The 12,218-nt window shown below is 45.6% G+C and overlaps 1 protein-coding gene across 3 annotated transcripts in view; it reads left to right on the top strand.

Annotated features, from left to right (window-relative positions):
• The window catches only part of kiaa1671 (KIAA1671 ortholog), a 137,838-nt gene that overhangs the window by 58,217 nt on the left and 67,403 nt on the right, over window positions 1–12,218 (top strand). For all 3 annotated transcript variants that reach the window (XM_033043394.1, XM_033043392.1, XM_033043393.1), the window contains one exon: window positions 1,210–1,374. In XM_033043394.1, coding sequence (XP_032899285.1) covers window positions 1,210–1,374 — 165 coding nt within the window. The remainder of the gene's footprint in view (window positions 1–1,209; window positions 1,375–12,218) is intronic.

The raw sequence follows: 12,218 nt of genomic DNA, 5'->3' as shown, positions 1-12,218 counted from the left end.
GTAGGCCATTCGGCCCTTCGAGCCTGCACTGCCATTCAATATGATCATGGCTGATCATCCAACTCAGTATCCTGTACCTGCCTTCTCTCCATACCCCCTGATCCCTTTAGCCACAAGGTCCACATCTACCTCCCTCTTAAATATAGCCAATGAACTGGCCTCAACTACCTTCTGTGACAGAGAATTCCAGAGATTCACCACTCTCTGTGTGAAAAATGTTTTCCTCATCTCGGTCCTAAAAGATTTCCCCCTTATCCTTAAACTGTGACCCCTTGTTCTGGACTTCCCCAACATCGGGAACAATCTTCCTGCATCTAGCCTGTCCAACCCCTTAAGAATTTTGTACGTTTCTATAAGATCCCCCCTCAATCTTCTAAATTCTAGCGAGTACAAGCCGAGTCTATCCAGTCTTTCTTCATATGAAAGTCCTGACATCCCAGGAATCAGTCTGGTGAACCTTCTCTGTACTCCCTCTATGGCAAGATTAGGAGACCAAAACTGTACGCAATACTCCAGGTGTGGTCTCACCAAGACCCTGTACAACTGCAGTAGAACCTCCCTGCTCCTATACTCAAATCCTTTTGCTCTTAAAGATAGCAGAGTCAGGGGATATGGGGAGAAGGCAGGAACGGGGTACCGATTGTGGATGATCAGCCATGATCACATTGAATGGCGTGCTGGCTCAAAGGGCTGAATGGCCTGCTCCTGTACCTATTGTCTATTGTCTACAGACAATGTTTTGTTGGGAAACAACTTTCTACCTTAACTTGTATGTCTTCGCGTAAGGGAAAGCTCAGGGAAGATAGTTAAACTAGGCTTTAGTGGGGAATCTAATTCTCATTGTAGATTTTCCAAGTATAAGATGTTAGTTTATTTAATGTACATACAGTTGATTATGTAGCTTGCTATTTTCCATAAGTTATAGTCATAAAGTTATATGTATGAATGCAGGCACGAAATTTCGTTCAGACCGAAAGGTCTGAATGACAATAAAGGGAATTCAAATTCAAAATTACACAGCACAGAAACAGGCCATTTGGCCCATATGAGTGGAAATAAAGTAATGGTGTGTAATGGACTCCTGTCTTTGACACTTCCCAGTGAAAGGTACACGAGAGGCCACATCCTGTCTACTCGGGATTTGCCTTAAGGTGGCACGTTTAGTGATGTTTGTCATTTGTTTAACACGCCTTGCTTTATCTGTGCCAGGATTCCCAACGTGTGGGAAAGGAGGAAAGTTTGGATTTCCCAAGGAGGACGAGACGGACGCTCGAGGATATGATTAAGATGTCTGCAAAGGCCACGAAACCGCGTGAAACAGTCGCCCATTCCAGGCAGGAGGTGGCGCAGGAGAAACGTCACGTGCACAAGACAGTAAGAGACGGTCGTTACATTTGGTGGCTTCCCCGTGGCCATGCGGTCAGTGCCGGTGTAGCCAGGCGGTGTGTTGGTGCCGCAGTAGACAGGCGGCATGCCAGTGATGCTGTGGATGTGCCCGTTGGTGGACAGTCAATGTAGACAGGTGGTGTGTCGGTCAGTGTCACTGGGGATGTACATGATGTTGCTGCAGCTGTTTACGGACAGGCGGTCGGTGTGATTGTTGGTGGACAGGCAGTCAACACAGGTTGTTTATAGACAGAATTAACAATGGAATGAGGTACCAAATATCAGTTAGAATTACACAGTTTGGCAACAGGCAAGGGCTCATGTCCTTTGGAGGAGGTGAGTAAATGAGTAATATTGTCTTCTAGCACACAGAATGTGTTTTAAATTGTCTTAAAGCTGGCACTAAAGTAATTTTGGTACTGTAATTTTGGAAAGTAATTTTGATACTGTTTTCCCACCAAACGGCGTGATTCCCATTTGTGCAAAGATTTTAGCTAATGTCAAGCTCTGTTTTACATCGACTGTTTTGAGGACTTTGGACTGAAATAAATCAGCTGGGACTTCCTATTGGAATTAGATATCGAGGTATCTCTGGTCCAGGATTCTGGATCATCAGGACTGGGGGGGGGGGGGGGGGTAAACATACTCTTGTTGCTCCCAAGGCAGAGCAGAAAGCACAAAATGACTGAATAAAATATAACGCCGAATGCTTATAATGATCTAATTCAGCCAGGGGGCATTACAACAAAGATTCAAGACAATATTTTCCTTTATGTTGAAAGGAACTGCAGATGCTGGTTCACACTGAAGATAAACATAAACTGCTGGAGTAACTCAGCGGGTCAGGTGAAATAAAGAAATAAAGAAATAGGTGACGTTTCGGGTCAAGACCCTTCTTCAATATTTTCCTTTGCTTGTTCTCCCACTTTGTACAAGAGCTTCACTTGCGCTTATTGCTGTAACCTGACAATGTCAGACTGAAATAACCAGCTTGCAGGGTGGAGAAGGGTCTTGACCCGAAATGTCACCCATCCGTGTTCTCCACAGATGCTGCCTGACCCGCTGAGTTACTCCAGCGCTTTGTGTCCTTTAAGATGGAACCTGTTATTCTGCCAGCTCTCTGCATCCTGCAGTGCAGACCTTTTGCCAGCAGATGGCAGGACGACATTAAAGGGCCAAGCTGTTCATCTATATAACTAAAAGTCTCATCTTGACCACTTCCTGTCTGCGATGTATATTGATTTTAGAAAAAATGCTACCAAATATCGCTATGATTTTTGGCCATCTTACTCACAAGTCCTCCTCCGCTGAGGCAGCCCCGAGGATTTTTCCGATCGATGAAAAATAAAAAAGTTATGAATGTTTAAAAGATCAGCTGATTTGTCCTCTCGCCTGTCAATCAACATGATAATGGTAACGCCCCTTCCGAGGGGTGGGGGTGGTGTAGCAGGAGTATAAAGCCCTAATGGTATGAAATTGCATTTGAATTTGGTGGCCTGAACTCTGCTTGAAATGGTATGAAATTGCATTTGAATTTGGTGGCCTGCATTTGTGTTCAGACCCCATCGGAACGCAGTCCATGGTCACAGAAGCGGATTGACCTGCTGTGTTGCCACTGTTTTTCTGATTTGAATCTCAAACAGCTGGTAGATCCTGTCATGGATTTGAGAAACTCAATTTTCTTCAGTGACAGTGTTGGCTCTGAAACTTACTGTCTTACGGTTCCAATAAGCGAGTTCGGTATTCCGACTGTGCATGCCCAGGTCATACGACAGTGGAGATAAACATTCTCTGCAGCTGAGCTGCTGCATGTATACAAACCTGCGTTTCATCCGCAATCAGGATCGAACCGGGTCTCCAGCGCTGCAAGAGGTGTTGATTTGCTACTGGAGTTAGCGACACTAGTTCTCCCTTCTCCACTGGTCCATGCAGAAATGTCAGCAGTGACAATCTATTGAATCACGGTCCAGTCCCCCTCAGCCTGGGTGTATGGGTTCCATTCTCACTCGGGCTGCCCTCCAGGGGTATCCAGGGTTATTATACAGGGGCGAACCATGCACTCTGTCCAGGGGCAGCCAGAGATGTCCGGGGTGACCCTGGACTGACGGGACACCGGCCCAGAGCAGTGGCGGTCCCAGGCTTACAGCCAGCGCGGAGAAGAAGCGCTAACTCCAGCTCAACTCTGCTCCAACTCCTGAGGAACCGTTCCCCGACGGGCCGGGGACCGTCAGCTGCACCTCTCGCCTTATGCTACCTGTCCCGCTGAGTTACTCCAGCACATTGTGTCTACCTTCGGTGTAAACTAGCATCTGCAGTTCCTTCCTACAGAGCGACGCCTGTCCGGGTAAAGGCGAGGCGGCGGGGAGAGGGATGGGGAGAGGGATGGGATGGGATGGGGAGAGAATCCCTCCACCTCCCCCCCCCTCCATCCCCCCGCCCAGGACTGGAGGGAGGGACTGGGGGACATTGCCCGCCTCTGCAACCAACCTGCAAACCCCAGCATTCCCCGCAGAATGTTAGACTAAACACATCTGTGAGCAAAACACAAACACGCACGTCTTTCGCCCCCCTTCTCTCTCCCCCAACTCTCACCGTCTCTCCGCCAGTTCAGTCTCTACCCGTCTCCCACTCGCATCTGCCCCCCTCTCTCTCTCGCTGTTACACCCCGCTCTCCCGCTACCCGGCACCCCCCTTCGCTTTTTTTTTTCTCAAATGAACTTTGACAAATCCCATGATTCCTTGCGTTTTTCAGAATACTGAACTCGCTTCTTGCAGGTGAGCTGTGTTGGACCATCTTTACCTGAGCACCATGTTTAATTTCAGAAAGGCTTCGCACTTCATTTCAGCTCTATAGGTTTATCACAAAATAGATTCTAGTGACATCGTCCAGAAAGTTTACATGAAACAGAAGGCTTGGCTTCACTTTGAATCATAGAGCAGAAGGGACACACACACATAGACACACATACGCACAGACACACACGCACACACACATAGACACACATAGACACACACGCACACGCACGCACACGCACGCACGCACACACGCACGCACACACACGCGCACGCACACACACACACACACACACACACACACACACACACACACACACACACACACACACACACACACACACACACACACACACTTCCTCGCATATCTGAAGAAGGAAGTGTTACCAGTATTAACCACCATCAGGATCGATGCAGGATTATATCTGAAACTTGTCCTGGTCTACTCCCTCTGAATGCTGACTGACTTACAGCAGTTGTTGGAGGCAAAGGAACTGCAAGTGCTGGCATCTTGCGTAGAACAAAGTGCTGGAGTAACACTCTGAAGAAGGGTCCCAACCCATTACGTAACCTGTCCACATTCTCCAGAGATGCTGCCCGGCCCGCTGACTTACTCCAGCACTTGTGTCCTAAACAGTGGTTGTTGCTTGTGTTGGGTTGTACTTCTTCAGGTTTGTGAAACTGAAAATAGTAGTTGTGTTGCAGTGGACCGCCTCCAACGATGAAACTGAGTGATGGGAGTCAAAAATTACATGGAAGGAAAATAAGTTAATATATAATGGTGCGTTCACGATACCTTTATCATCCGTCTTTCTTTGAGAAAGGAAGTAAAGTACAAAACTGTTGATGCTTACTTTTCTTGTATTTGTTTCTGAGATGCATTGAATTGCCGTCATCCCATGACCTCAGCTGTATCTATGACAGCACAGAGGCAATGAAATGACAGCACATAAATAGGTCATCACAACTTCATCGCCATTCATGGCGGCAGCTTCTCCGTTGCCATAGTGACCTGCACCAACCAGCTGAGCAGTGGCGTTGCGACTTGTCAATCAGGGAACCTTGCATGGAGAACTGCAACTGCAGAAGGTAAAGTATAGGACACGGCATCAGTTCCCCGGGTCTCCATCCACCCCCACACCAACTGAACGGTGGAGGGTCTTATAAAGGAGAATATTCGCCATTGAAATTAAATAACAAATTGAGGACAAAATTATTGCCCAGAATGAGCTGACAATCCTCCTCTGACAGGGAGGTAAGGTTCACACCAGGGGTGGAGTTGAGCTTGTTCTTCCGGTCCCAGGGTATAAAGTTGTTGATCTGATGGAACTTCATAGTCCTGCTGGTCATGGTGAACATTATAAACCGAGAGGAAAAGCTTCTTGAAACAATTAGCTTTGCATCTTCCCCCACATTTGTTATGCTTGGTCCTTAAATGAATGCAGGAAATGCCTCAAATTTTGATAAAGCGATATCTTGGTTGAGCTCCAGATCTTTAAGATGACTCATTCGGCCAAAAGCTATGTTTCAGGTCAACTAGTAAAGTTGAGTCGAGTTTGTTGTCAGATGCACAAGTACAGTGATGTACAGGAACAGTGGGAGTCTGACATAAACACAGAAAATGGCAGAAAATCTCAGCCAGCCAGGTCACATCTGTAGACTTGCTGAATGCTTCCAGCATTTTCTGTTTTTATACCACATCACTGAATCTGCCTCAGAGAGAGAAAAAAAACCACTTGACTATTTATTATTTAGGGTGTTAAGATTTTTCATGTTATCTATGATGTGACACTTGATTTCCCTGGGTTTATTCAGAGGTTCAATAAGAACACTGATTACTTGATCACCAACAGAATGGATTGAGTAATTTAACATTCACTATGTAAAAAAGCTTTGTAAGTTAAATTTGCTATAGTTTAATTATACACTGCAATTAGATATTAAGTGATCCTTGGGTTGAGATGCATCACCTCATGCAGTGCTACAGAATCATGACATCATTGTCTATTGCTCATTCATTTCCAGATCTTGTGTATTTCCCTGAAACTTCCAGTCCCACAGGGATTCTGTGCCATCACCTCAGCACTCTCCATCTAGGTTCCTTCACGGAAACCATCGTAAATCCATCAATAAACCCCTTACCTCATGGATGATGTGATCGTCCTATTGCAGATGTATGTGATTTTGTTTGTGTGGGTCCCAGATATCAGCAAATAGATCTGAGGTCCTCAGCTGGGCATCCAAAGATGAACAGCTGTGGTGGAATCTCAAGCCTGTTACAGATGACGGTTTTGTATGAAGCTAGGAACATTACTGAGCAGAGGAAGCGACAGAGCAGAAATTATAGATACACAAAAAGCAGGAGTAACTCAGCGGGTCAGACAACATCTCTGGAGATGCGGTGTGACCTGCTCAGTCACTCCAGGTTTTTGTGTCCATCTTTGGTTTAAGCCAGCATCTGCAGTTCCTTCCTACACGCAGAAGAAATTATGTTGTTCATATTTTCAACTTCTCCTGCCAGTGGTTGGTTGAGACGGTGAATAAGAGATTTGCTCTCATTCTTCTGTTTGTGATCCGTAAGTGAATAATGTTTGTGACATCAAGGTTTGAGTTAACAGCACTGCCCCGAGCCTCACTGCTTCTTGCTCTCCTTCAATGCCTGACCTGAAATCATAAAGTACTACGCTGTGCAAATTGGGAAGAGCCACGTTCCTGTGCACTGTCGCTCCTGGATAGGATTTAAGAAGGGATTTCCTCCAGTTCGGCTTCAGCTCAGCGTCACAAACAATAACTTCTTGTGCTGTCTCCAGCCCGCACTGCCCAAGGTTTTGCTACTTTCAATACGGTGCTGACAAAGTAGACTGTAATGAAAGTGATGTTCACTTCATGATGACTTTGCCTTGTTCTGTGAACGTAATGCTCTCACATTCTCAACAGATTTTCCCCATGATGTTGCGATGGGATTGTGTTGACTTGGTGTCATGGAACGCGGGCAGAGTGAATGACACGGCTTCCATTGCCTCCGTCCCTTCCCCTATAGCACCAGCCTTAATGTGAGGTTGATAACTTTTTTGTCCAATTCCCTCTCTCCATCCCTCTAGCATCCTAGTTCTCCGACTAGTTTCACTATCCTCCTGATTAAATCTTACTGTTTGTATGCTTCGTTGTCAGCTTCCCCTCGGCTAACAAAGATCCTTTCTACATTTTCCTTGACCGTCCCCTTTGATCTCTCATTTTCACACCTTACCCTTCCATATTTCAATGTCTCCCTCCACCATGACTCTCAGTCTGAAGAAGGGTCTTGATCCGAAATGTCACCCATTCCTATAGTCCCGCTGAGTCACTCCAGCATTTTCTGTCCATCCACTTCTCCTTAAATGGTTTCGACCGATGACCTTTTACATTTCTACTGAACTGCATGTGGCCATAAAATAGACACAAAAATCTGGAGTAACTCAGCGGGACAGGCAGCATCTCTGGAGAGAGGGAATCGTGTGACGTTTTGGGTCGAGACCCTTCTTTCATAATGTTGGCCACTTGGTGTCTCAGCCACAGTCTGTAACTCCCGTTACAGCCACAGAATTGTTGTTCTGCATTGCACTGAGCAAAGTAACAGCTGATTGTTTTGTGTGGATTGAGGTTGGAATAAGGGATTTTTTAAACTCACTATTTGCATATATTCATTATATACATGACTTTAAAACCTGCCACTGCATTTCCACTGACCTTGCAATCAATAAATGGCATTTTGTGATATACCAGTTTGTCATAAACCTCCAGCCTTGAATCACTTTCTGATTAATATGACATTTCCAATTAGTGTTCCAGCGTTTGTTTGTGGAGTCCTTGTTCCTATAAATCTCACCAGGACCTGCAGTCATTTTGCGTAATAATCTCTGAGAGGGCACTTATGTCATCTGGCCTTCTGTCTGCACAGGGAACCGGTAAATCTTTACGGGTACAGTAATTTGCTGCCCTCAATCTTACACGTGTGGCTACAACAGGCACAGAAAATGATGAGGTCACCGGGTTATCCGAAGCTTTCTTCTCATTCCCGCACCTGTCTACAATGGCCAGTCCCTGCAGATAATGAGGGGGCCTGGATAAAAGAATATAAACATCAGGTTTCAACTCAAACCGTCAAATATAGAAACATAGAAACATAGAAAATAGGTGCAGGAGTAGGCCATTCGGCCCTTCGAGCCTGCACCGCCATTCAATATTATCATGGCTGATCATCCAACTCAGTATCCTGTACCTGCCTTCTCTCCATACCCTCTGATTCCTTTAGCCACAAGGGCCACATCTAACTCCCTCTTAAATATAGCCAATGAACTGACCTCAACTACCTTCTGCGGGAGAGAATTCCAGAGATTCACCACTCTCTGTGTGAAAAAAGTTTTCCTCATCTCGGTCCTAAAAGAATTCCCCCTTATCCTTAAACTGTGACCCCTTGTTCTGGACTTCCCCAACATCGGGAACAATCTTCCTGCATCTAGCCTGTCCAACCCCTTAAGAATTTTGTAAGTTTCTATAAGATACCCCCTCAATCTTCTAAATTCTAGCGAGTACAAACCGAGTCTATCCAGTCTTTCTTCATATGAAAGTCCTGACTTTCCTGGATAAACGTCTAAAAATATGCAAGAGCTTTGTTTGGGCTAGAAGTATTATAATGCTTGTTTTTCCAAACACATTTGCATCTTTGTGTGGTAGGTGTGTGGCATATTAAGGATACAGTGAAGAACAGTCCTGTCTGACTGGTTCAGTCACCAAACCTGGCCACACCTCTCCAGGTTAGAAGCTGACTGGCAAATCCCATGTGTTATCTGATGGTTGATAGCCAGAAGAGCTGAGTAAATTGAGAGAAATGGTTTTCATTGGTTTGAAGTTTCTAAAATGAGATACTTCCATGACCTTTGGACCCTTCCACACTTCAGGACATGGAACAATAAATGACCGGGATAGGGTTGCACATCAGCTGTGATCTGGTGGAGTGACCCAAGGGCCCGGATGGCAAATCTGGCTCCAAGGTCCATTAACCAATTGAAAAGTAAAAGATCTGGAAATCCAAAATAGAAACAAAGTGTTGGCAAAGGGTCAGGCGTCATCTGCGAGAGATGAATTGGAGTTGTGTTTCAGACCCATGACCCCTGAATTCAAACTTTACTCTTCGTGATGAAGGACTGTTGTCCTGAAGCATTAACTCTGCATGCTGCTTCCACACATTCCACCCACCCAGCAGAATATTCCTGCTTTTATTCCGTTCAGCGACTCTGTGGTAGATGAGAATTCAAGATTCAAGAAAGTTTATTGTCATGTGTCCCAGATAGGACAATGAAATTCTTGCTTTGCTTCAGCACAACAGAATATAGTAGGCATGAATACAGAACAGATCAGTGTGTCCATATGAATTCATTGTGTAGCTTCAACAGAAGAACATTTTTTGCTAAAATTGTAATTAACTGAGGTGGTGGGTTCAAAAAGAAGGAACCTAGTTGAATGAGATTGACCCGGGATTGCTGAATGGTGAAACCTCATGCAAATAGATACAACTCTAGTGCTGCAATCTGATTCTGCATGTGGCTTTCCTTCCCGACACCTTCTCACGTGGCAAAGCATCAGTGACTATTTGCTTTTTTATGTAAATATAATGTTTTTCTTCACAGTTTGTTCCTTTGCAATTTGCAGCATTTAGAACCATAGAATCTTACAGCGTGAAAGTAGGTCCTTTGGCCCAACTTGCCCACACCAACCAACATGCCCCGCCTACACTCATCCCACCTGCCTGCGTTTGGCCCATATCCCTCTATCCTATCCATGTACCTGTCCAAATGTTTCTTAAAAGTTGCCATAGTAGCTCCCTAATCTACCTTCCCCCGGCAGCTCGTTTCATATACCCACCACCCTTTGTGTAAAAAAGAAAGTTACCCCTCACCTTAAACCTATGTCTTCTGGTTCTTGACTCCCCTACTCTGGCCAAAAGACACTGCGTCTACTCGATCTTCTTCTCGTGATTTTGTACGCCTCTATAAGATCACCCCTCATCCTCTTGCACTCCAAGAGATAGTGTCCTAGTCTACTCAACCTCTCCCTATAGCTCAGGCCCTCGAGTCCTGGCAACATCCTTGTAAATCCTCTCTGCACCCTTTCAAGCTTGACAACATCTACATCATAACATGGTGACCAAACCTGAACACAATATTCTAAATGTGGCCTCACCAATGTCTAATGCAACTGCAACATGACCACCCAAGTTCTGTATTCAATACTCTGGATATTTGTCCACGTCAGGGGGAGTTCACACCTTGGGGAGGGGGGTGCATCCCACACGTTTTGTGGGGTCCCACACACTTAGGGGAGGGGGTCCCACAAATTGATGATGGGGAGGGGTGGGAAGGGGGTACCACACATTGGGGAAGGGGGAGTGGGAGGGATCCCCCCCGCACATTGGCGGTGAATTGTTGCACTGCATTAGATGTAGTTGGTCAGAGGAAAGGTCCCGTCTGAAGGCTATGACTGATCACCCTGACACCCTGGCCAATCCTTATCCCTAAAGCACACCGCTGAGAGAGATTGTCGTTGTCTTCTGGGGTTTATGCCATCGTTTTGTGCAAGTTGACCAGAATATTCCCTGCTTGGCACAGTGAATTCACCACATAATCCACACAACTGGCCTGAGAGAGGCTCCACTGTCAGTGGCCTTGGGGAACATGAGGGAAACACAGTCTGTTTTTGTGCCAAGACGGGGAAGGAGCATTGTTTCAGAGTTGAATTGCCGGAAACCTTCACATGTCAACAGAGAGATTTCAGTTGCCCGTTGATCTGCGCAGTTCTGTGTATCCATGCTGATTGTCACCAAGTGGAGTGCTGCCGCGATGAGCTCTGTGCAGCCACTCCCTATGTAGTGAAATGGATTTTTTGGTAAACTCTACAATCGGAATAAGTTACAACTTGGTCACATTGAACAAAGTGCTGGAGGAACTCAGCGGGTCAGGCAGCATCTGTGGATGGGAATGGACTGGCGACGTTTGGAGTCGGGTCCCTGCCGACTGAAACCTGGCCCGAAAGGTCGCCTATCCATTACCTCCACAGATGCTGCCTGACCCGCTGAGTTCCTGCAGAACTTTGTGTTGTGCTCAGAATTCCAGCATCTGCAGTTTCTTGTGTCTCCTCGATGTTGATTACAGCTTACCTATATACCCACGCAATTGGACATTATCGATAGTATAGATATACATACGGAAACAGGCCCTTCAGCCCAACTCGTTCGTGTCAACCAACATGCCCATCTGAGTTAGTCCCATTTGCCTGTGTTTTACCCATATCTCGCACAATGTATCCTAACCATGGACCTGTCCGAATGACTTTTAAAATTTGTTATTGTGCCTGCCTCAACCACATCCTTTGACAGCTCATCCCATATACACACATCCGCTTAAAGAAATTAGCCCTCGGGTCACTGTGATATCTTTCCCCTCCTGTCTTAAACCTACTGTATACCTTCTACCCTGGGGAGAAAAAGCTATTTCCCCTCATGTTTTTATACACATGGTCAACCCTTGGTCTCCTAGCCTGCCCACCTCTATAACTCAGGCCAGCGAGTCCTAACACTGTTCTCATTAATCTTCTTTGTACCCTGCTTGGCTTAATGAACAAAACACACTAACTGTAAAAGTATCATTGTCCTAACAGTATCAGTCTGTCGGGGACAGAGAGTTTAAACATCGTTCTCCCGCACCCCTATCAGTGTGTCATGTCTGTTGCCATTTTATATCAGAATACCATATATAGTAAACATCTGCTTGTGGTGGGGGAAGCAGGGACTTTAACTCTTCCCGCTCACTGTCCAACCACACACTGACCAGCAGGATTTGTATCTTACATTGCTACTGTTGTAGGCTTCCTCATCAGTTGAGAAGTTTATAACATTGTATATAAAAGAACAATGTCTCTTTCAAATTTAGGAAAGACTCGTTTTGAAAAGAGTTTTTGCATTTTCAAAGCACGGTCAGGCAGTAATTACTTCAGCAGTCATTTCC

This window comes from Amblyraja radiata, chromosome 25 (genome assembly GCF_010909765.2).
Source record: "Amblyraja radiata isolate CabotCenter1 chromosome 25, sAmbRad1.1.pri, whole genome shotgun sequence".
NCBI lineage: Eukaryota > Metazoa > Chordata > Chondrichthyes > Rajiformes > Rajidae > Amblyraja > Amblyraja radiata.
This window is presented reverse-complemented; position numbering and strand designations above follow the sequence as displayed.